General features: G+C 33.9%; 1 protein-coding gene across 2 annotated transcripts in view; it reads right to left on the minus strand.

Annotated features, from left to right (window-relative positions):
- Window positions 1-9367: 9367 nt before the first annotated feature.
- Window positions 9368-26886, minus strand: part of Sp1 (transcription factor Sp8) — a 38463-nt gene continuing 20944 nt past the window's right edge. For both annotated transcript variants that reach the window (XM_089699096.1, XM_089699097.1), the window contains exon 2: window positions 9368-11673. In XM_089699096.1, the coding sequence (XP_089555222.1) occupies window positions 10546-11673 (1128 nt within the window). In that variant the 3' untranslated portion in view covers window positions 9368-10545. The remainder of the gene's footprint in view (window positions 11674-26886) is intronic.

A 26886-nucleotide genomic window follows, 5' to 3' on the forward strand; every position in this document is an offset into this window, starting at 1 on the left:
ATATTTCGTGAATAGATGCGCTAATTTGCATCATCTTTCAAAAGTTATTTGTGTTGGGATTGCTAATATGTAGTAGATATATGAGCTTTGATTTAAAATTTGTTGCAGGTTTTTTAATAAATGACAAAGTATAGGTAGTAGTATCTACGATGTCTACAAATTTAGTGTTAATTTATACTGCTAACTTTTTTTATTATTTTAAATTAACTTACAATTAATATTATATGGTATTTGGTGTTTTAAAATTTTTATGTGAAGAATATTGCAGCGTGTAAGTTCTATTTTTTTTAATAAGTAGGTACATTGATCTATTAAGAAACGATTAATGATCTATGAGACTTGTGAATATAATTTTCTACATTTATAATTAAACCCAATTTAATTGTATTTAAACTTTATTAATAGATTGCTTTCATTTCGATTTGTATTGTGCCAATAAACTGGCTTAAATATCTAACAATATTGACACAGCCGAGTCAATGTAAAGTTACCCGTCACAAAGGGGTCGCGAAAGAGGAGCCTCGCAATTTGTTGTCATTATTTTATCACGTCACAAAAAGGAGACTCGGATTAGCGTCAGAATATTTACAAATTTAAAATTCGCTTCACAGTGTGTGAAAACACGACGCCCCTCGCTTTTATTGGCTTCCTAATCTTCACATTATTGATTTCTGTTTGCTCCTACATTGCCTACTTTTAGGACGACTTTTTTTCTTTCAGAAACTAGCGTTTTAAAATATGTTGTATTGTTGAAAACATGAATTATTGTGTCTAGTGAAATTATAATTTTTAAAAGGTTTTTTAAACCAATTAATTATTTGGAAAAGATAGTTTTGAGTCAAAACTTATGAGCAATGTAAAGACGGATTGCTATAGGTATGGGATAAAAAATTATTTAAAAACAAATTGACAATTTTAGAGTCTACCTACATTAGTTACATTATAATATTATACTCGTTTTAATGGGAAAAACTCTCTACATTGCTTTAATCCAATTTAGGAACAAGTTTAATAATAAGCATGATGAGAAACTCTCCTTTTAAATTGACAAGTAAAATGAAACGCGCAAAAACATAGTTTCCCCCAATAAAACAATATTTAATTGAGATGTGTGACAAGTATTTCCAATTCTCCCGTAAAAACCACATTTCATTTGACGCTTCACAAGAAGTCTTAAAACAGTGGCGCTCGGGCGAAACATTGCACAAAAACGAAATGAAATGAAGGGTTGTTTTCATTTCCGTGATTAGTGCTCGAGATTTATCACCTCCGAGAACAGGAGTGTCAAATAGCGCGGCGGATATGACGTACTGCGTCACTAAATTATAACATTTTAACTTGACAGTTGGTGTCATGCTTGCGTTCGTACGGTTCGTACAGATTCATCACGAACGGAGTCAACACGTTTATAGATATTTAATTTGATGCTTTATTTGTTAAAGACTGGTGACACGTAAAGTCATTTTATTTAAGCTTACCATATAATATGAGTTCGTTGTTTGTTTATTGCACCTAGCTACTCCTTGTCATTAAATTGAACAAGGCACATGATATTATGAGTTAGGTCGTTTAATAATATGCCTAACTTTTGTTTAAAAATGTTTACCTGTTCTTTTGATTATGATTCATTGATAAAGTCTGTGTTGCAATAACTATTAGATGATAACAAAATATGTATTATCTACCTATGAAAATACAACATAAATAAAGTAGGTAAGTATTCAAATAATGAAAATAAGAATAGATTCGAAAAATGTGCATGCATAAGTTTGGAAAGTTCCTTCCTTTGATATTTCCTTGTTCAGACATAGTTGGCAAGTTCTAATTTTTATACGAACGTTCTTCATACATCGGCATAACAATTTCTTTTGTATGAGAAATGGCAGATTAATGGGAGTTCGGAGAAGTCAATATTACTTCTGAAGGGGGTCTAAAACATGTGATTTACTGCGAGCGGATTGTGCTGTTAAAAAGTTGTAAACGGCCTGTGTTTCCGTTCTTGCTGGCAACATTGTTGCATATTTTATTTTCCTATCGATATAATATCTTGCTCTTCTAAATATTAGCAAATAAGATGCTCTGTTAAAGTACCATAGTGATAATTATTTGGAGGTAATAGTAAAATAAAACTAATCGGGAAATTGCCTTCAACAACAGAACATAATCAGAATGATGATAGAGCTATATTTTAATCTTTCACACACGAGGAACTCTTGAATTTGCTTTTAAAACATAGTTCAGTAAATCTTTTCTTTTTAATAAAAAATTAAACGAAAATTCCTCTATCAAATTGATATTATCGAACATACTCACTTAGATAGGTACTTATATTAGTTAATATTTTGTTTCTTCTTTAATAGATTTAAATAAATAAAAAAATAATGTAATAGTTGTATACGTAGTATATTATTATTAGTCTGTGGTAATAGTAACAATGATCATAGGTCTGAGACTAGATTCATAGAGTATGGTGAATTAAAAATAAATTATCTCTGTGTTAATGAGCTTCAAACTTTTTGCATCTTCTCATTCTAAGAATCGAACCCTGGACACGTGTTGTCGGCGAATCTTTTACTCTTTATGAGGGTCAAAATTTATGACACCTTATTTATCATAACACTTTAATTGGCTACAAGATATCCTATTTGAAATGTATCAACTTTGTTTTTAAAACAAATATTTAAATAAAATACTAGAGGCTGAGCGGTAAAAGCAACCGCAATTTCAATTACAATTCGAAGGTTCTAGACGAGAAAAATATTTAAAGTTAAATTTATATTTTTTATTTATCAGCTTATTAAGTTATTATGCATATCACCCAAAAATCAAAATATAATTTGACATCAGCCTTAGTCAACCCGTACCTACTTGGTCAGCCACAGACATGTATCAAGAAAATGTCTGTGTGGTCAGCGGATGAATAACGAGCTAAACCATCTCTAAGACCTTCGTCTTAGAGATCGAACGATCATTCATCGAGAATATAAGGCTAAAGATTATAATATATCGTTAAACTTAATATTATAAAATACGTAGGCATGTAATTTAACAAATATCAAAAACATACGATATAAATTAGACCGATCATTATAATAGGTCTGAGAAATATTGGCAAAGCTATAGACTAAATTAAATAAATAATGAGAAACTACCAAAAGCATATGCTTTAAAGATATCAAGTTCCCATATAATTATTATATGGACATAGAAGTTTCATTTATGTATCATATTATCAGCTATACATACTATACTATGGTTATAAATCTATACTTTTAATAAAATCGTAAGAAAGTCGAAACAGTAAATTGAATATTTTTTTTAATAATACAATCGTGATCTACAGTCGATATGGAAACCAAAAATGCAACAAATAATATTTTTCTGTATAGGTACGTATGTCCGGGCTAAACTCAAAAAAGTTCTGCATGGATTTGTCATGAATATAGGCTAATGGCTATATTTTAACATCACGCTAAGACCATTAGAAGCGGAGCAATTCAGGTAAAACCACGGGACACAACTATAGTATAAAATAAAGTTAAAAAAGAAAATTATATTTGTCTTTTTAGAACGGAAAAGAAAATCTGGGCAGAAGTTAAATTGTTTTCAGACAACGCCAGCATATAAAACAACAACAACAACAACAACAACAACAACACGCCGGCAACACACCTGCAACCATACAGGTCTTGTGGGTGATTATGGGCGGCGCCAATCATCGCATTAATCCGGTGACGCGCCAGCTCGTTTGCCCGCTAATACATAAAAAAAAAAAAAAAAAAAAAAATATAAATTCTCAGCTTTCGTCTTGCCAAGTGAATGCGTCGAAAATGTGATGCGAATTTTTATTACTAAGAAAGTAATAAAAATTCACATCATATTATTTTTACAGCCGATATTATATAACAATTTTGATCGTGTTTTATTTAAAGTTTTTTTTTTTAAATTTCAACCTCCAATGGAAGATGAACTAGGGTAGGTACATGTTTCATTTTTTATTTCTAGCTATATTACGGTTCGCTCTGGCTTCCAGAACAATCCTTGCACTTCAAGGAATATAATAAAAATAAGAATCAACCAAATCGGTTCAGCCATTCTCGCGTTTTGCGCATACCGACACATTTGGCGATTCATTTTCATTATAATATAGATATTATTATCCATACGTGTATGTTTGTAGTAACTGGCATATTATGTCTCAAATGGATAGACTGATATAGTTCTGATTTTAAATGAATCTGAACCAAACCTGAACCAAAATTTCGAAATTTCTTCATTCCTAAATGCTCCAAAGCTTTCTCCTTCAATACTGAGAAACGACTCCCTCATTTAGTCCAATCAAGTTAGTAACAATTGTATTAGGGGTGATAAATCTGTATTAAGTTGCAGAGCAAGAGTTTATTTCATTACGGGGGCTTTGGTTCGATTACTGTTTATGCAATCAGATTATAAAGGTTAACACCCTCATCATAATATTTTATGTGTAATTAAATTTCTTGTTTAAGTACGTGACACTTCGTGTTTAACGTGTTTAGCAAAATATGCATACGAGAGATTACCTAAATTAATTTTATATATCTACTGTGAGATAAAATATTAATAGGTAGATAGATATATTTTGTAGCGGTTAGTTAAATCATATTTAAAATAGATTATGAATTGATCTATTTGCAGTCATTAAATGGAATTAATCTCTATTTCCATGTAAGAAGTGGATAATGAGTTATTGTTGCTTCAGCAATTATTTTATGGAGAGTCGAATTAATGTTTATTTTACATCATCATCATCAATCATCAATACATATAATAAAATCGTAGAAAAGTGATGTCTGTACAATGAAAATATTAAAAAAAAACTTAGCAGGTGTTATTATTAAATCGATCCTGAACCCAAAACTGTAGTTAAAAAATTTTTTGTCTGTTTGTCTGTTTGTCTGTATGTTCGTGCACGCTAATCTCAGAAACGGCTTATCCGATTTAGATGCGGTTTTCACTAATATATTGTGGTAAGCTTCACTTAACATTTAGTGTTTATTTCATGTCAATCGGTTCATAAATAAAAAAGTTATGACCATTTAAGTAATCACGGCGAACATTTGCTAAGGCATTCTATACATGAATAACTTACATGAATAACTTTATTACGTAAATTATACGCTAAAGTTATTCCTTGACATGTCCAGATGATCATATCGAAAGTACCGTGGGGTGGGGGGGGGGGGTTTAGCTGAGGGGGTAGTAGGGGGATCAAAGGACCTTTATTTCGATTTTTGCTAAATAAGTCTAAAACCTGCACAAATAGCATTATGGTTACTTCTAGGTAAATTTTCTACATAAAATGTCTTTTAAATTATGTCGTAGGTATTATATTTTTAACCCCCAACGCAAAAAGAGGGGTGTTACGTCCGCTATGTGTGTTTGCGTGTCCGTCTGTGCAACCGTAGCTCGCTAACGGGTAAAACGAATTAGATGCGTTTTTTTTTGTTACATTAGTTGTTCTTAGGTATAGTGTATCAAAATCGGTTCATCCATTTATTATATATAGGGGTAAAAGTGGGAATGGAAAAAATAAATGTTGTCAGTTATACCCAAGTGATATAGGTATCAAATGAAAATAGACGACCTGTCAGAAACAATTAGTCAAATTTTATCAAAATCGGTTCATCCATTTATTTTATATAGGGGTAAAAGTAGGAATAAATAAATGAATTTTATCAAATATACTCAAGTGACGTATCTAATGAAAGACATGACGTGTAAAGTACAATAAGACATATTTTATCAAAATTGGTTCATCCATTTATTGGATATCGGTATAAAAGTGGAAATAAAAAAATGAATTTTGTCAAATTGGGAATATTTGACAGTGGCATATCAAATGAAAGGGCATGACATGACGTGAGAAGTATAATGAGACATCTAGGTATTTAATCAAAATCGGTTCATCCATTTATTGGATTATAGCGGTAAAAGTGGGAATGAATAATCGAATGTGGTCAAATAATATACTCAAGCGGCATATCAATTGACGTCTGAATTACAGTCAGTCATGTTTTATCAAAATCGGTTCATCTGTTTATTACATATAGGGCACCTTAGGGGTGATATAGTGGGGATAAATAATCCAAATGGAGCACCAAACGAAAGGATATGACGTGTACATATAGGTACAATTAGACATGGTTTACATCAAAATCGGTTCTGCCATTTACTAGGGGTGAAAGGGAAAAGTTGAAAGTCTGTGAAAGTAGAAGGATATGGGAGCGGGAGGATAGCCATATACCCTGGAAATTTTATCTCTTTTGTACCTAAGTTTTTTTAGCTCAGTTTAGTAATAAATTTTAATAACAGTTATTTTGTGTTATTATTTATTTTATTTCTTAACTGTAAAATAATCTGTAAGTACTTATAATTTAGTTGTTTATGGTAGTACGTGTTTCAAGACGTGTTTACTCAATAATTGTGTGTTAATTAGTAACTACTATGCAGTCACTATTCCACGCGGACGAAGTCGCGGGCACAGCTAGTTATATTATAGGTGCATTATCTACCTACCTATTGAATTATTTAATATGCTTTGATATGAACTAAATAAATTGATATACCTAAATTCTAAGCGTCCGAGTAACTTTATAGTAAAACACAATACATAGTATAACAGCTAAACCTTTCTTACCTTATTTGTCATAATTACTTTTACAGTAAGGTAGGTAAGGTAGTTAGGTAAATCGCCCTTCTATTAAATAAACTCTCACAAACCAATTAGGGGCGATCAAATATCAAATGCAATCTTTACTTTCAAAACTCGTATCGCCTCATACCGATTTTAAATTACGTGTCTCGCGTCTAATAAGACATCAGCATGTAATGAAAATAATAATTTACTTTATAATGAAAGTGACAAAGATGTTGGTTTTAACAAATATAGATGTCAATAGCAGTCGATGAGTTCGCGTGGACCACCGTCGGGCGTCATTAATAAGGAGATTAAGCTAGGCTGTGAGCCCGGCGTCGTGTGCTTTAATGGAGTTGCGGTTGTCGCAGATGAGGTTGGTTTTTACGGCACGAGTTGGTGGCCACCCGCGGCGCCAACCCCTCCCCATCCCCGTCTCATTATTTGCTTCCAATTCACTTTTTACAGACGCTATTGCCGACTTGATAACGAATTGTAATCAACACAAACAAATGTGAGTGTGGGGATTTGGCGGTGCATCTCTTTGAGCGTGTGTATTTATTTTTCTTTTGTTATTGTTTGTTGACTAAGTACTCGATTGTCTATCAAGAATTGCTATTGAAATTATATGAATAACAATATCTATCAATCGTGAGCCTATGACTGATACATATTACAAATTGTGCATAGGTGCGTATGATCATAATATTATGATGATGTGTATAAAATATATAGATTAATATTATATTGTACCTAGTTACTTAGTATTAATTTATATTCAAAGCTACTCAAGTTCAGTAGTTTATTAAGGGAGGTAAAATTTTCTGAGTTATTATGTTTCTATGTTAGAAAAAAATACAATATGGGTGTTAATAGCTTAATAACTAGATACTATGAATTTTCTGATCATCGATTAAAATTTTTTACAGCTATTAAGCAGTGTAAGTTTGTGATCTACATTATAGCAATAATTCTTATTTATATAATCATATTAATAATTTCTGTCAAATATTATGTTAAGCTCCATCTTAGTAAAATATATTATAAATATAAATTGATAAATTTATTTTATTTCTGTGAACGAAATTTAAAAAATTATATTGATCAAAAAAAATATTACAGTAGGTACCCAAGTAATAAATTAATGAGTCCCTATTGTGGGGCATGTTATAGAAAAATAAACCATCTGTTTTAATCATTAATTTCTTTTATGAACAACTGACCACTTTTCAGCGCTCTAGCAAATACACTAACTACACTTATCATCAAAAATGTCTAAAAACTTAGTTTTTATTGTTTTTGTCCTGGTTTTTCACAAAAGAGAATTCATTCCATAAAAAAAATGAGTAGCATTTTGGTCATTACAGTGAGAAGAAAAAATTCCAAATTCGAAATTAGAATTTCATTTGTTTCTCCTATAAATTAAATTCTCGATTAAATTAATCACTGGTGACTGGACGTATTTATGGTTGGAGCTAATTTTTCGTTTCTCTTTTAAAATCTAAAAATTAGCGCTTATCTTTAAACTTTGTGTTTCTTATTTCATTTACCATGACTTTGGGACGTCTGAATAAAGCTTTTTCTAAAACATAATATTATGGATACTTATTGTTTCGCCCGAAGAAGCTGCCCAAGTTAATAGTACCTAGTACCTATTGCTGGATTCTGGACTAGATTCTGAGATTGCACATAAGCCTATCGTATTAGACGGGAATTGAAATCTGTGACCACAACAGTTTTAGAACTGTGTACTTATTTATGAATGTAGAAGATATCTATTAAAAATGAATAATGTAGTACCTAATAGTAGTGTATTTATTAACCACTTCAAAAAAAAGGAGGAGGTTATCAATTCGGCCGGTATGTTTTTTTTTTATTTTTTTTTTATGTATGTACACCGATTACTCCGTGGTTTCTGAACCGATTTACGTGATTCTTTTTTTGTTCGATGCGGGATGGTGTCGAATTGGTCCCATAAAAATTTTATTCGGATAGGCCCAGTAGTTTTTATTTTATGAGCATTTTTGTCTGTATTTGTAAATGTTGCAAGTGCAAGTTTGAAGTCGGTTGTTTTTAACGCAGTTATTGACTTGTATTTGTGTTTTTTAAACATCTACTCTACATAGAGCGACTATATTACCTACATAGGATTTCTTCAATAAAGGTATAGTTGCTATCATATTATTTTATTTATTGTGAGTTAATTTCTAACACATGGAATATGGCATTTAAATTTTATAAAAAGAAAAATGTTACAAGAGTCGCTGACATATCTCTTTAGAATTAATAAAAGTATAAAATATTGAATAAAATTCCATTTTTTTGTAACTACATACGTTATAACTTATAAGGTTTTGTTATTTGTAAAAGTTTACATCACATAATTTTTTTGCTTGCCTATTTAGTGGTAGTCTATACTTATAAACCATTCACCCAAAGAAATTCAATTAGAATGCAAATGAAGTTTCACACAATTTCATTATCGGTATATCAATAGATTTTTGAACGAAATCATACACGAAATATAAATTTATTAATTGTATCTATTTTTTATCGTTTATGTTCTAATTTTTAAAATCTTTGCATATTTCCATTAACCATTTGTCAAAGGTACTTCAAGTAGGGGTAATCAATGAAAATACAAATGTCCACTCGGAAAATATATTTCAATTTTATAAAATCAATTTCAGGCAATTTAACTTGCATCCTTTGTACATACATAACAGCATAATTTATAATTTTTACACATTTATTTCATTCTATTCAAAATATTATTAAATTCTATTTCGTGCATTTATAAAACATAAGTAAGTTCACAAATCTACATATCTGCAGTATTTTCAGAGAAGAAAATATAAGCTCTAAACTTTTGTTATTTTACAAAAAGTGAATTACTATAACTTCTCTATTAACTGACAAGTGATGCTGTTAAATCAACAATTATTCTACTTCAATCTAATAAGACGACGTAACAAACAAAATGCATAAATGGTTATGAACGAACCACGAAGAAAAAGTTTAGGCTTGAAATGAATAGATGGTCCAAATTTTAGAAAGCTCTCACATAATATGATAGATAAACAAAAAAAAATTCTCTAGCAATGGCCTAGTTGTAGGACAATGGTCCATCATCTCTGTACATCCTTTAGAAATAAATAAATAAATAAATATTCCAGGACAATTTTCACACACGGCACGATCTGATCCCATACTAAGCTTTCGCTTGTGTAATGGAAACCAGATGGCTGATAAACATAAATATATATAATTTTAAATAAATACTTATATAGATAATTAACACCCAGACACAGAGCAAACATCTATGTTCATCACACAAATATTTGCCCCGGGTGGGAATCGAACCCACGACCTCTGGCTTGGAAGGCAGGGCCACTACCAACCAAGCCAACCGGCCAGTCAAATATGCCATACTTTTGAATGATTATTGCAAAATTTCAACCATCTATTTATTAGACCTTTTATAATTACATTATTCGTAAGGTACAATAATCTACACTATAAATTTTATAAATAAACTCTGATTTTGTTGGGACCTGCTGAGGTATTTATAATTATTTATTACAATAAGTTACCAACTGCAATTTGGACAAGTGTTTAACTACTTAAACTATTTATGATATTATCTCTATCATAGAAATAAGACATTCCTTATTGATATATATATATACTAAACTGTACACTTTAGTCTCACAGGATACAACTAGGCCTCACGAGACGCACTTTTCAGTCCTTTTTACACTTTGACGTTACTATACATGTTGATATGTGCTATGTACAGATGGCGTGGTCAGCCAGCGGTATCACAGAAGCGACGAGGCATGATGCGGCACGGGCGGCGCCGCGCACCCCCGTCACACTAACGTCCCGGGCTTCACGTCCAAATGATGCTCTGGCGACCTCCCTCCCACCCCACTCTCTCCTTGACTGTTTTCCTCTGAATCTGAACAGGATTCCGAACTTCCCTTTTTGCCTCCGTTATGTGTTTTCACGTGCTTCGCGAGATGATCGGACCTCATAAATCGCTTATTACACACGGGGCACGCGAATCTCTTTTCTCCAGTATGCGTGCGAAGGTGTCGCTGTAATTCATCGGATCGTGTAAATCGTTTGCCACAAAATAGCCAATTACATACGAACGGCCGCTCTCCGGTGTGCCAGCGTAAATGAGCTTTTAAATGAGAAGTCTTTCCGTATACTTTTCCACATCCTGGAATGTGACAACTGTGAATATTTTTTTTACGTAAATGAGCTCCGGCGGGTCCGAGTCGTTCGGCTTCTTGACAGTTAGGACAGTCACATGTGGCTCTACCGGCGTATCTTCGTTGCGACCGTGGTGATGGAGCTTGTGCAGGGGGTGCAGGGGAGCCGGGCGCATGTAGTCCAAAAGATCCTTGGGTGGGTAACACAGATTTGTAAGCGTCTTGCAACAGGTGAGGTGCCGGTGGGAGTAAATGAGCGCCACCCGAAAGAGAATGAGTGAGTTGCGAGTAATCTTGACCTGCATAATTTGCCATTTGACCTCCAACGTCTAGCCAACCACTATGAACATCCCACCAAGTGCTTCCGACTGCCCCAACGCCACCCATTTCTGCCGCTTTGAGTGCTCCACTACCACCTCCACCTCCAACATTAAAAGGCCAGGATTCGTAAGGATGTCTAGAATACATTGATCCAAGACTTGCGCTCGATTCACTTTTTCCAAGAAGTTGGTCTCCTGATGATGGGAAATATAGGTCATTTCCATAGGTGGGTGCTGCTGCGCATGATGTCGGTGCCCGTCCGTACGGCGTGCAAGACGGCGGCTGCGTACGAGGGGCTACGCCAGCACCTGGTGGGGAATGCGTCCCCGGACTTTTCTTCCACGGATGAAATCCCTTGCCCACTGCAGCGTCAGCGAGCGGGGGAGGAGATTTGCTTGACAACTTGTTACACTGGGCTGCTAGCATCGCCAAAGGCGTGCCGCGTAAGCTCGGATGCTCCTGGAAAAACGAGAAGTCAATAATTATTCATCACGACCATAAACGTGATACGATTTTAATTAACTGAGCGAGTTTGAACCGTGAGAATCTGTTTTAGTGTCGAATCTGATTTATAGCCTAATTTATATGGGAATCAATGCTGCGGCGTTAAGCCTGGGGCGTTTAAAACAATATAAATAAATTAAGAAAAGGTTATAGGTGGTGCATTCACAATTAAGCAGATCGGTGACAGCTCCCGACCGCTACTGCTCGACATCGCCGCAGGACGTCGTAATTAATAAATGCCTCCTAACGACGTTGTACAAAATACAAATGCCATTTAAAAATTTAACATCAATCGTGTGCAGATCGCAACTTGAAATTTATAAGACTTATTATTCTTATATTGTATATTGAATTAAATTTATCAACGCATTTATATATAACTGAATAATAATCCTTTCGCCGGTGTTTTTATCCTGTTGTGTAAGGATGAGTGGAAACGGTATATCCGACCGGATATTTCACCCCAATATGAGACAAAGGCTCAATAAAAAAGCTTCATTGAGAACAATAATATAATCCGGGGCTCGGGACACAGGACGGGATGAAGGGTGCGGGGTTCAACCACGCCCATTACATTGTGATTGGTGCAGCTGTCGTTCCAGTGTGCGCGGGGCTTTACATCTAAAATTTTATATGCGCTATTCTATATCTTTGACATTTTTTTCATGAATATAAATGTTCATACCATTAAACTCCTACGTTAGTTACACATACAAATCATCCATCTTTAAAGCAAAGTTCGTTGTCTTTTGTATTGATGTTAAAATAATTGATTCAACGCTTCGCTATCTGAAATGCTATTCAGTTATTTTTTTCATTTCAATATTTTGATAAGAGAATCAAGAAAATGAGAACCTAATAAATATAAATGTACTACAAAAAGAAACCACACCTTATCAGTCTATTTGAAGAAAAGTTATTCCATATTACGTCTGTAATTACCAAGAAACTTAATATTATTATTGGAATTTGCATGTTTTCTCGTATTTAATTTAAGTAACAGTACTACTGGAATCGTCCAATTGTTATCAACTTAATCTATGAGTCGTACTTTATTATGGGTCTCAATCAACTCCATGACAATTACGATTACCATAAAAGAATAATAAAAACCACCAAATTGCGCTATGAAGTCTCCGGTCATTTACATCTGAGTAAATGAAAAAGTGGATACATCTATTCCACTAGACAGTGCCCATTAATTTTTATGAAGTCTATATTAAATTGATGTTTGCTCGATCTCAATAATATTAGTGAATTTGCATGAAAATTAAGTATATTTGGTCAAACCAGTTTATTAACCGACATGTTTATTATCAAGTTCGCAACCACTCGAAATTACGCTACATTTTTCCATTGATTATTTTACAGCAATGGCGGCTGCTGTTGCATTTTTATGTGTTTTTGAAAGAGCCTTTTACAAACCTTAGAGGCTAGGTGCACATTTCACTTATTAAGCATTTCTACATAAATCTATTAGTTAGGTAGGTACCTATGTACTTTTTTAATTTTTCACTAAATTTTAAAGGCCAACCATCTTATTTAATCCGAATTATGAGAGTAGAATTAACGTGAGAAGGCGACGGTCATTCATAATTACGTAGGCATTATGGCTCATTCGGGTCCCGAAACGGAGTGATATAGGTAATTGGTCAGAGTTGGTTCCAAGATTGGATCAAAGCGGAGATGGAGGGCGAGCCGACACCGCGGCGCCGCGCAGCATTACAGTCTTGATAACCTTTCCTTGTCAAAAATGACGATGATCTTTTGTTACAAAAAACGCGGGAAATCAAATCGTCGTTTGTGTGATGTTACGGGTGTGATGTAACTTTCTTCTTAAATTAATTGTGACATTTGCTTTCAGTTCAAAGAGCTAACTATGTGCTTGCGTACCTAACTATGCTTTTAATTAAATTTTCCTTTTCCATCTTATAATAAACGGTAACCGGTAAACATGTAAATGTTCAATGAAATACTTATAAGGGTATTAAATATAACGCGAATATAATAAATAATATCGTTGAATTATACCTAGACCACCTGGAATTACCTAGAATAGCTTAGAATCAGTTGCTCCTATTAAATAAATTATTTAGCATTTATCTAATATGAGTCATAAAATTTAATGGTTTATCACAATTAAATTACTCACATTAATGTGAGAGGCTAATAAATCGTAGAGGACGTGGGCAGCGCAGGCGCAGGCAGCCAGTCAGCACGTCTCACTCTTATTGGATAATTTAAAATTATCTACCAAAATTATGATGAACCCAAATGAATATTCAAGAGAAACGCTTAGCCCTCGCCGTGTTATTATGATGATCGTGAAGTCGTTACTGAGAAAATTGTATTTCATAAAATTCATAACTATACTTATTACCTAATATTTTTCCGAAAACACGTTATTGAAAGTAATGAGGCCAATCATCGATCTCTATGTGCTCAGAGGATTATACGGTAAATTGCTTATTTATTATCTGCCTGTAATTACTTCGCGGTATATTCGTGCTTGTAATTTTCTCATGACGAAAGTGTGAAATTTTGGTGTACAGTGCAGTGTACACATATTTGTGCCGTACGCGATAAATTTGTAGAGATTCTTGTGCGACGTGTTCATTAAAGATACAATTTTTTCTGACGCTAAACGCAAAAGCAATTGGAGCGGCATAATTTATTGACTCGCCGATAGCTCGAAAGTAAATTGTCGTCGGCTAATTGTGCAATTAGAGAATTACCGAGTTAATTCCGGCTGAAACTGTACGCAATGATGTAGCTACCCTCGGGGCTAAATCTCCCCAACACAACATTCTAATGCAAATCAACTCATGTTGCATCTACAATTTATGACATATTGTCTGGTTTTGTCGTTTAAACCAATCTAATGGCGTTTGTGAATTTAGGGGCAGCTTTATAATAATAATTTTGCTAGATAGAGCTTTTTATACGTTTTTTTTTGTTATTAAATTTTAATGAAGCGTTATGATATAAGTAAATAGTGTTATAATATATAACGGAAAAATGAAATAAGGGAATATAAGAATTTAAATTTAAGTGTTGGCAATAATATTTTTAATTTTCATAAAGGAAATTTTATAATGTGAGGGTAATTCCAAAATACTTATACATATGAGTTAAACTTTATTTAAATTTGAATGCATAACACATTATTATACTTGTCGACTATCATATATTATGCTATGAGATATAGGCTATTGATTTATCGCGTCGTTACCGCCCAATTAGTGAATGACGTCATGTTACAAAATGGTTTAATGGTGATTTTCTAGGGAAAGCGTAACTCCATAATTACGGAGGAAATCGTTAACCGAAGGGTTTCATCTTTATCACTCGATATCCGACTCTTATCGATTATACGGGAAATAATTTTCCTGATCATGCAGATAAATATTCAATAATATCTATGATAAAACTTTAAAGCTTATCATCTTGTTTGTTAGTGTAGATTTATCTATTGGATAGTAAACAAACTCAAAACTATAAACATCGTTATGAATGATCTCAATTAATTTAAAATTCCTGTCAAAATACACATAAACGAGTCATGAAAGCACATCGTTTGATATCGTAATACATAGCTAGAAGATAAAAAACTTAAAGGAATGGGAATAGGTATAAATATTGAGCCTTTTAAAACTGTAGTGTTGTTTAATGAAGAAAGGGATTCTCAAAAAAGACAAAACTTGTATAACAATACAAACATTGGACTTTCACAGTTTATTGATTTATCTGCTATAGTTACCTCAAAAAAGTCTGATGACGAAAAATAATAATAGGTTCGAATTAAGTAAAAGATAATGGAACACAGACATTATTTCTACATTAAGAGCCATTCAACACGCGATCCACGGCGGATGACTTTGAAACATTGCAATTTATTTTATCACATTAATGTTACTTTTATGAAAATTTTAATGTTTATTCAGCATTAAATCTTGTAAGAAATGGAAGAACAAATTACGTTGATTTAATGATAATTTCCAGATAATGCTAACGTAATGACTTTAAATGTAAAAAAATCGTTTCTTAACCAGTTCTGTTAGTAAGTATTCTTCGATAAATCTCAAAGTAAAGTATTTCATAGCCCGCGGCACACATTGTACTGACTACAGAATGAGCACGAGCATGTCTCACTCATTACCACACCATTTAAGTGACTTATCCAAAATATACGAACATCATATTTCATCATCTAACATGGTTATTGATCCGTTGTGGATAACGTTGGTATTAGGACAAATAAAAAATATACGAAATTTACCCATTTCATGCAGATTTCTTGGCCATTTGTTATCCATAATAATATCTTCAACAATTTTATTATCGCTTACGAAAACAAAAGAGGTCGGCCACCAATAGACCGTGACAGTTTGAATTTAGTGACAAAAAGCCGCCCTCGCATATGTCGAATCAAACGCACATGCGCATGAAATGAACCGGACTACGTCACAAGCCGATAATTGGCATTTAAATAAATAATTTGGCTCGGAACAATTTGAGGAGCGGTCGCCATGTGGGCGCGTGAAGCGGACTAATGATCGTTGTAACTAGCGCGGTTTCACGCCTTCACTCACCCAAATAAGCCCGTGGCGAACAATATTTGTGATATTATAAACTTTGAACTTTCATCGTGAGCTTTATTCTTTAGGTAAAATAAAGAACAAATGTTGATACGTGATCGTAACGACAAAAGCTCTCTTGGGTTTATTTATTAAAACTTGTAAATAGGCTACTTTTTTCTCATTATATCTCATTATTTTCTAACAGCTCATCAGTCAGTTTATCACAATTTAGTAAACGTTCTGCCAGGTAAACTTAAATAGGTAATAACCATAGTAATATTTTGCGTGACGGAATTTGCTCCAAAATTTCAAAGTGACGCCCGACCTTCATAAGCTGGGTGGAGATAATAAGAGCAGCAATTTGACGAACCTGTTCTGTGTCGACAAAAAAGCGAACTAAATGAAACAGGGATCTCTTGCTTCGGCTTTGTTCTCGCTTGTTACTTGCATACTTTGTATATTATGATTCTAGTGAAAGAACATTTGTAAAATGGTACCTTCTATTGGCATACACATTTCATTATATGATTCTGAATCAACATTACAGGACTAGTTTATTTACGGAAATAATTAAATCTATATTCAAGGGTATAACAACAAAAGACCGCGAAAGAAATAGAATGAAAGTCTTTCAATATAGAGCCACAGTATAAATATTATTTTCATATTTAGTAGACTGTGATAGAGCTGTGGTAGAGCTAAGAGCGACGCGACCCGATTCATGAATTAGCATTACTACGAATATAATTTCGCAAGATAAATCAAACGAATGTCAGTTACAAATCTCAAAAGGAAAAAGTTCAAGGCCGTGTTGCGAATATAGTGGATGTCTTGCACGGTTGCGTGCTCGCCTTGGGCCTCCACTCAGCGTCGACACTTCCGAGAAAACATCGTTAAACTCACGTATTTTTGGTAGCTACATAATTCCAGTAATTTCCACAAAAATTATAATAATTAGCTCCATTTATATGATAGTAACAAACAAATAAAATATTTGGAGCATTGCCCGGGGCGTCCGCGTCGGTGTTTAACTTTGATATGTTTTGTATTTAAGAATATCTATTTCACTTTTATTGATTTTACGAAGCTCTCATATCAATATTCAGTAATTTAGCTTAATATTCGCCACGAAACAGGAGTTGGAATTGATTTTGAAATTCATTGGCCACTGCGTAAAAAAAGACAAAAAATTCGTATAGAATAGTCGGGCTTTCTTTATACATATTATAATGAATCATTTTGGTTTGACCAATTATTTAATTAAAAAATATATCCATCTAGTATAGAACTAAGCAAAAAATTAACATGAAATAATAATTAAAAGACTTATAATTATTAAATACCCCATAACAGGTGTGAATATAAAAGATACAGTGGTCGTAATTACCTACGTACCTAAGTAGTTCTGTAATATCTGGGACATTGACTCTTCCTTAAATACAGAGTACTATTCAATAGATGGGGCTTTATTTTTTCTACTACTTCTGTGTACTTTTTCTTGTTTGTGAGTGTAGTGAACAAGGTATTAATTGCTGAGAAAATTACTCGAGTACATGTCTCGAGGGCATGCAACAAGGAATCATTGTAAGTAGGATGGTCTTAGAGCATAAAATAAATAATCATTATGCACTCCTACTTTTATTTCCCTCCAATTATACTTACACGAGATTATCATTTCTTCAATATTTTTTATTCATATGTTGCATAATTATTCCATCCGTATCTAATTACCCATTTTACTTGTTGATTTAATTTGATAGAAAAACTGATATGTCGAGCAGATACCGCATGCGTACTGACATCGGTATAAATAAGAGTTCCTCGTAACAATAGAGACAATTAGATAAGCAATAAAATAAAACACTATAATTTTCCATCACGAATGGATTGAAGCAGAACAATCGAGCTCGCAGAGTTATGGAAGATAGCGAGCGATTACAAGGCGCCGAGTGTTCAATCGTCACGTACTTATAGCGGCACAAGAACAAAGAGGTATTAAACAATTGGACACACAAAAAGTCCCATAATTCAATTTGCATTCCGCTAGATGGGAATAATGTTCTTCATGAACTGTAGGTATTATGAGCCGCGGGCGACGCGCCATGAGAACTGCTTTCGCCACTTTTCAACACTTCGGCGAATCGATTAGACACGATGCCTTTCGTGACTTAACACGGCCGTTTTCATTTCGAGTACTCGCTGCAATCTGTAGAACATCGCGTATCGATGTTGTTAACGAAGGGGATATGTATCGCTCGTATATAGAACGTGTCGACAGGCGAGTCGCCGTCTCGAGTCTCGAATGAGGTGACTCGCGCATTATTATGATAATTCGGGCGGAGTCGATGGTATCGCTGGCTATCCGCTCTCGTAACACAATTGAATTAGCATAGCGGAGTGTTGGCCGCAGCGGGCGGTCTGAGCCACGCGACCACCAATGTACATGGCTAACATTTCATATCTGTTTCCTTTTTTATACCAACATTGCGAGGATATCAATTTCGGGTAACATTACGAAACCGAATTTTGCGGTCCACCCTCTATTGACTCCATGATGTGTGAAACTAAAATTCACGTAATGTGTCATAATGTGCAGTTAAATAACGTTTATGAATCGTTGTGCACAGCGACTACCATGCGAAACTGATTAGATTTTCCCTATCCGCCACCTGGGGACGCGCCCGATAGGAGACCAGAAACTCCACACGGGACGTTAAATTTGCCTTAAGTCAATAGACCGCAATTAAGTTCCAAACGATATGTAATTGCGTATAAAATGGTCTAATCATATACAAATGTACGTCGCGTCAGTACGCTGGCTGTGGCTAGCGACGTGAATAGGGGACGCGTTCAATGGTTCAATGAAATGACCGCAACGGCCACAATTCCGTTTTTCATTTAATACCATACTTTGAACGACCACTGCTGCTTATAAAGCAAGGCATTTTAATATTAGATATCTATAAGTTACAGGTGGACTACGAATTGGTTATACATATTAAATAACTGTATATAAATTTATATCTCGAGTGACAAGCCAGTTTTATTCCTGTAACCTAATTCCTGTATTCTTGTGACCTAGGTACATATTTACTTAAAGATGACATAATATTTTGTGTAAGTATCCCTACATGAGCATATACTTAGTTAATGTATAAAATTTCCTATACATATAGGTACACGAAAGACGTCCAATATCAAGAGCTGTCAACTACTATATATTTTTGTTTCGTATATAATAAGTTTAAGTACAAAAACAATAGTAACAAAGAAACCCTCAAAAGATCATTGCTGCCATTAGTTGGGCCATCAACGACAGACGCGGTTTAAAACCCTTGACTGAGGAAAGTGAAATTCATTGAGGTCCCGTATCGTGAAATATGGCAGGAGGGTGACGTCAATCGACCCTCTCCTAATGATAAGTGCAGGGATTTAGAGTATCCTAATAGAAAACGTACTGTGTATTTGTTTGTATGTGTTTATTAGAAGACGGTGCTGGTTAGTTTAGCTTCGGGCGGATTGAGTTAAATTATGTTATTGTTTGTCATCGGGAAATGTGTATCTTTAAGAATAATTAAGTTATATTATTCATGCTTGAAAACAATGGTACCTATATTATGTAAATACATTTATACTTTTGTAGACGTAATATGCAATTCTAGAGTAAATTACGTTATTTAAGTTTAACTTTGCATAAGTTCAAGATAAGCTTTTTTATCTTTTAAGTTTTGTCTTACTTTATTAATACTGAACACATTTATAGGAATCATGATGATGTTTCAAAACAAAACAATAACAAAATATTTCAATCTCCTATATATTTGTTTCCTTTCAATAAATCCAGCTGCATTCCTTATTAACAATACAAGAAATGACCATTAATTTAAAGTGTACCTACAACGAGTAACGACAAATTGCAATCGGAAAATTTACAGTTAAAAGCCGGATGCTGTAGTTAATAGTTTGCAATTTCCTATGAGTCTTATTACCGCCATAATGGGACGCATGCGTGGCTTTACTAAGTAGGGGATTTATTTTTATAACGCCGATTTTAAATGCAGCGTGAGACTTGCCATTAAACGCTAAATGTGTTACAAGTTTAGAGTACATTCAAGTTTCGCAATGTGTATCATGATGATTTAAGAACGAAAAATGTAATTAAATCAAGATTTTTTTTTTAATTATTCACATATGAGATTTTTCCTCATGATTGTATTTATAGGTACTAGCTGGCCCAATTGACTTCGTCCTGTCTGCCGTTATGTTTTTGCATTTTATTATATACTGGCGCAAATATGTACTCTTGAGTTTTTCTTTCATGAGATCCCTCTCATCACAATAACGAACATATCAAAATAATAATAATTATCGAAATCGCACTGATTTCGCCGTTCACACGTGACTTGTGACCACTTAGGAAATACAGATTCATTTTTGTACACATGGATAATAGATGTATATGTTGCTATTATGTATTTGTATGTTGTATTTCATCGCTTGTCATTTAAATGTCGCCAGTTAATAGCATTTAACCTTAAGATATTTGCTGAATCACAGTCTCTAACAAAATAGTCCACACGATCATGCCTCGAGATGGATTGTGTATCATTCGCCACGGTGATATGATAAGCCAGTTTGTTGAATGGTCCGGAGAGATCGCCGCGGGTGGCAGGCGACGGGGCGCCCCATTGTGATATAAGTGCTAAACTAATTGTACTTTTCGTGACGGCTTAGCGACACTTGAGGTTCGTGTTTTGGTTTTAGGGTAGCGTATGGTTATAAAATTCAGGGTTTGCGTAGGCAGTTTGTTTTGATCCTGATAGAGCAGTGGAAATGCCTCTTCTATGTCGTCAGACGCTCAGACGGTCACCAAAGTTGAAAATTATGCTCTAACAAGAATATTATTTATTATTTTGCTATTCTTTTTAAAATTCATAAATCGGGTGTTACAATACGAAATATCGATACGATCTCCATCCTTTTCCACTTAAAATAATGGAAAAGAATGGAGATCTCTAAGAACTATGCAAATAGCATTTATTGAGTTTGAACTTACACTAAAAGCAGAATTCTACAGAGACAGGCACAGAGATGAGACATTTATAGATCACAATAGGGGTCATTTTCAAAATATTTGTACATCACGAAATTGTCAGTAAACTGTTTCGTTAGGAAATGTCAGGAAGTTGTAAAAGTAAGGCTGTATTCAGAATAAGGTAATATTATCTACATATAAAAAAGTAAGAAGTCACTAGTTAAAAAAAAATATATTTTTAGTTACAAAATAATCAAGAAACAATCAATTTTTATAATTCTCTGTTTGCTTTTCCTTTTCTTTTCTTCTATCATTAGCTTCTTTCCATTTTTGTCTTCGAGCTTCTTTTTCACTGTCATTAAGATCTCATATTTTTCTTTGTCTTTGTTTCACTTTCTCGAGGTGCTTTTTCCTTTTCTTTTCATATTTTTCAGGGTTTTGCTTTTTTAGTTTTTCAATGTATTTTTTTGCCGTTCGGCACCGGTTAGCGGCATTCTGAAACTAAAAAAAGCTGTTGGATATATGTATTTTGAATAAAAATAAAAACAAAAGTAAGCATCACTCGTGTGGGTGGAAAAACGATCAACACTAAATGCAATAAGGCAAGCGTTATCCCATCAGAAACCACTTGTAAAATTGGAGGCCAAGACTCACTGATCCACTTTCACTATAAAAAAGTTATCAGATCCCAGGAAAAGTCAAGTCCCTAAGCCCGACTTTACTAACCCTACATCATGGTTTAAAAAAGTATGGCCTGTAGTTACAAAAAATTATCTTGAGAGATTTATTGTTTTTCTCCTTTATTTTTATTCGTTACATTAATTTAACACACATTTTAATATCTTATTTTCATACTTTACACATGAGACCACAGCTTTACCGTCTACAATTTACTGACGTCAGTAAATGTCAAGAAATTGTTCGTCAGTAACATGTAAAAAATAACCTAAGAAATACTTTTACACAAAACATAATCACATTTACCATTAGATTGAAAGTGTAATCTATTACTCTAGTCATAATTTAAGTATATTACAATTGCGGTAGGTGAATTCTTCAAAATGTACTTACTTTTGTTGAGAATACGTCGTTAGGAAAATGTAACTAAATTTTTTGCACAGCACACTACAGGACTTCTTCCATGTCTGGACGACGAACAAAATGGCGGCGCGTTAATGTGACCTTACTTTTCGTGACATGACCAGTTTTGCCAATGATTAGAGTTAGATTCCTCTTCTTTGTGATACAAGAAGTTGGTTAATTATGTCAATAAATCAGTGTCACGAAATTGTAACGATTGATAGGGACATTTTATAATATGTCATTCTTCGTTTATTTAAGGTAATTTAAATAGTTTAATCTATCAGATATAACACTTCAAACATTGCTTTTTAATTATGATACAAAAAAATAGGAAGTTTCATACAAAAATTCTGATAAAAATATTGGTTTTCATTGTCGTCCACATAGGGGACAATAAAAAAATGTATGGAGTTTTTTTTGTTACTTTATTTTCACATTAAATTTATGTAAGAATTTGAATCGCAATTCATTGCTTTTTATCAGAAATGATATGCAGTATGCTTAAGTTTAGTCTGTAAAACGTTAACAATGATTTATTTCAGTCGTAACCATATTTTTTTCGAAGATTTTTTAGGGGGACAAACATTTTGTAGTAATGTACAATTATTTTGAAAACGACTCATAGGGCTATAAATTCGTGTGTCTTTCACGTGCGCATACAAAATTGACAGAATCGTGTCATCAGAGCGATAATTTCAACACAAATGAGCATCCGTGTTGGTAGAGTGCGCTGACAGTAGAACAAAGCGGCCGGTGCCGCTCCACTTTTATCGGGTAGTGGGTATTAATTAGTGATGTTGCGTCTTTGAAAATAACCTTCTCCGTTGTCAGGGCATCACGTATTGACAGCGCGATGATGCGATGACGCGCTCCGGCGCCGCGACTGAATGACTTGCATCTAACCTTCATTACCGTCGCCCGCGCCGCTCCACACTAACAAGCCGGGATAATGCAATGAGTTGCAAAAACCCTCGTCTTCGACCGTTCGAACCAACTTCCTCCAAAACATAGCCCTTAAAACGGACACATAAAACTCATTTCCATTTGACACTTATTATATCGAGTTACAGAAGCCGACCACGGTTTCTCCGATGACATTAATGACTTCCAAATCCGACACTTGATTCTCAAGGGCCCCATTGGAGGCTATATTAGTTTCTTTAAATCATTTGTTGATGCGTAATTTCCATCGGAGCGGTGTGTTCAAACAAAAGATTGTATGGACACGAAAAATGATGATGTGCAGCAAAATATGGTATGTTCAAACAAGTTGTAAAATAGTATTTGTTTTAACAATTCATGTAGGTATGTATTTACTTACAGTTAGCACCTTTATAAACATTGCATTTAAGGATTAACTAATACACCGTATAGAACACCTAGAATAATTGAGAGAGTTGCCATAAACATAAAAAATATTTATGCCGGAGATATAATAGAATAGCGTTTTAAATTACTTGTTTCTTCTTCATTAAAACAAAGTGATATTTTCTTTTTACTTTGTATGTTATTGCTTGTTTTCTATACATATTATATTATTATCTCTTACGTTCGCTGAGTTGGTTGAATAATCATCTTTTTGCGAATGCCCTACAATACACAATTTTAACGACTTCTCACATTTAGCTTTCGCGCGAGCGAGTCTAAAGAAAACAAATATGCTGTATACGCAGATAATTTTATTTCCAAGCGTGTGTTAAAGTTGTTTTTCATATAATGTGATTATAACAAGTGTATGAGAACGTTATACCTGGAACAAAGCTGAGCGTAATCAATTATTTCTTAGGATCTCTTCATTCCTATTTATGTAAGTATTCTTAGGAAGATCTTTCATTAAGCAATGGTTTACGGATTAACCCACAAAAGCTTTGATTTGGAATAACCAAGGTTTGAGAAAAATTAAAAAGTTTTTAATTTTATATGCTCTAGATAGTATGGTCTCTATATGTTAAATCATTTTAGTTTTTATTTAAAATATGAATGCTATAGGTACTATGAACTAATAATGCCGGAATCTTTAAATTTATTTTAAAACAGTTTCAGAATTATCTTTCATCCTGTTTGTAAACTTTAAAAAAAAACATCGTAGCGCTCTGTATAACCTTCCATCAGAACCTAGTAATTAATTTATCTGTCTATAATCATATTCAAAGACATAAGACTATAATCCCATAACTAACAGTAACACATTAAATTCTAACGAGATATAAAAAGGTCATTTGTGGTCGCCGCAGGAAGCGACGCAGTTAAGCTGTGGTCAGGCCATTTTAACTGTTTTTCTGCCATACATTTATTTTTCAATAAACCGCAATACGTGCTGAATAAATGTCCTATAAATATGCATATCGATCGACCAATGGAGGTTGAAATTAATACTGGCTTTATTAATTCAGTCAACGACATGTAAAGACGGGATGTAGGTACTTCCTGAGTGGGAATTATAACTGTAGCTAATACACACACAATTATAGCTAATAATAAGTTGATTGGTTTGTGTAGGCGCGTCAGCACTCCGTATATCTTGCGAAAACACATTTATTTACGGTGCCTATATCAATTTAAAATTAATTCCTTGTTTGTATTTAACATAATTGATAAATGTCACAGGCCAAGAATACGATCTGAAGAAAGAGATTAATTTTAAAATATACAAAAAATAGGAAGGCAACTAGTTATATATATAGATTGAAAATGTTGTGTAGGTATTTATGTTTCATAAAAATGTGTATTATTCTTTTGAAAAGCCTACTTGCTACCCATGTAGCATTTTGCAGTGATACAATTTCTTAGGAGAAGCCATTACAATTGTAGGTCCATGATTGTAGAGTTTACCGCAAATGCAAAACAACAATAAATAACATTATTAGCCATTGTAAATTATAATAATTGATTAAAGTTTGATGTGCTAAAGCAACGTCTTGAAGACGGCACGCGTAAGTAGGTATTGTTATTTTGTTAAATTTGTCTCGCGGCCGACGCGCGCTGACGGATGCTCCCATAAATAATCCTGAAGAGATAATGAACACGTTACTTTCAGTACTTGTTGCTCGGTTAATGTACAATCATTTATAATTAGTAGTCTTGTTGGCATCTATTGGTAATATTGTTTATTTGCAGTTGTAACGGCGAGACATAATTTATGGCGATTTCGTCCTATCAACAAGTCTTAGCTTAACCTGTTTTATGTTTCATAAATTTCTTCAGAAAATCTGACATTATCTAGAAGATATGTTTACTTCTAAGTATTTCTTGTTATTTCTGTAAGTTTTTGCTTGCCATTTATATTAGAGCATAGATAACAAATAAAATAGAACAGAAGGTAGATCTCAGCAGTCGCTGCTCAGCAGATACACAAGATGAAGATTAGTACAAAATTTTTAGTGAAAGTATAGCTTTTATTTATTCCATGCTCCTTAGACATTTGATGCGATAATTAGGTCCTAACATATGACGCCTACGGCTTATTGTACTCTTAACTGTCAAAGTGACATTTCACGCGTAAGCGATCGCCATTGCTTAAGTTGTTTTGATGTGACATTTTGAAAATATAAACATATTACATAACATGGAAAAACTGTATTTTTTGTTATTGTTGATTGACATACAGTTATCTACTAGATAGGTACTAAAGTGAGTATTGTCTTTCGGTATAATAAGGTGTAAAACTACAATAAGTACCTATATGTCAGGTAGGTAGGTACACCCTTTACATAATAAGATAAGAAGCCACATTCGTTGATGCAGTGATTGAAACATAGTTCTAAAAATGTAACAGGATTCTGTTGAAGACAATGTTTAACGGTTGGCCGGAATGTCGCTTACGCGCAGTAAATATCATTTCCTTGACAGCTTCATTTAAATACCTTTTGTCAATGAACGGGTTAAACACGACGCAATGCGGTGATAAAAAAGATATATGGCAGGGCTTGTCGCTACCGCTCACACCAGATTTATTTTTTTGATAATTGCCTCGTGTATCATGTGACAAATATTTTAATTAGTTGTTAATTTTAACGCTGCGTTAAATTGAATTAAAAGAATTTTTAATAGACAGATCTATTGAAGTTCAGAATTTACAAAGCCGTGTCCTTCTAATAATATCTTGCAATATCTAAAGCAAACACTTGAACCCTAAGTGGCTAATCTCCCTAAATGTCCAAATCCAACTTTTGAAAGAAGCAGCAAAAAAATGGCTTTGCTATCAAAAGTGACAGATCTCGAGGAAGCATTGTTCGCACCGTCATGTCGGACGAATGTAGCATGTTATCCCTGTTATACGGACTCGGATTTGGCGAATTATATGGCACTCGGAGCGACGACAATGCGTCGAGCACCTTAATCCCCACAACAGCCATTTAGTGCCATTACAAATAAAAGTTTGTCGGTTCGGTTCAATGCCACAATGCCATTCAGACTTCATGCTGCGCCCGCTGTGAATGGGCTAACGCCAAAAAAATCTATTAGACACGC

Source organism: Colias philodice, chromosome 9, assembly GCF_061535455.1.
Source record: "Colias philodice isolate Cphi_HAF_F1 chromosome 9, ilColPhil1 Martin Lab GWU primary, whole genome shotgun sequence".
Lineage (NCBI taxonomy): Eukaryota > Metazoa > Arthropoda > Insecta > Lepidoptera > Pieridae > Colias > Colias philodice.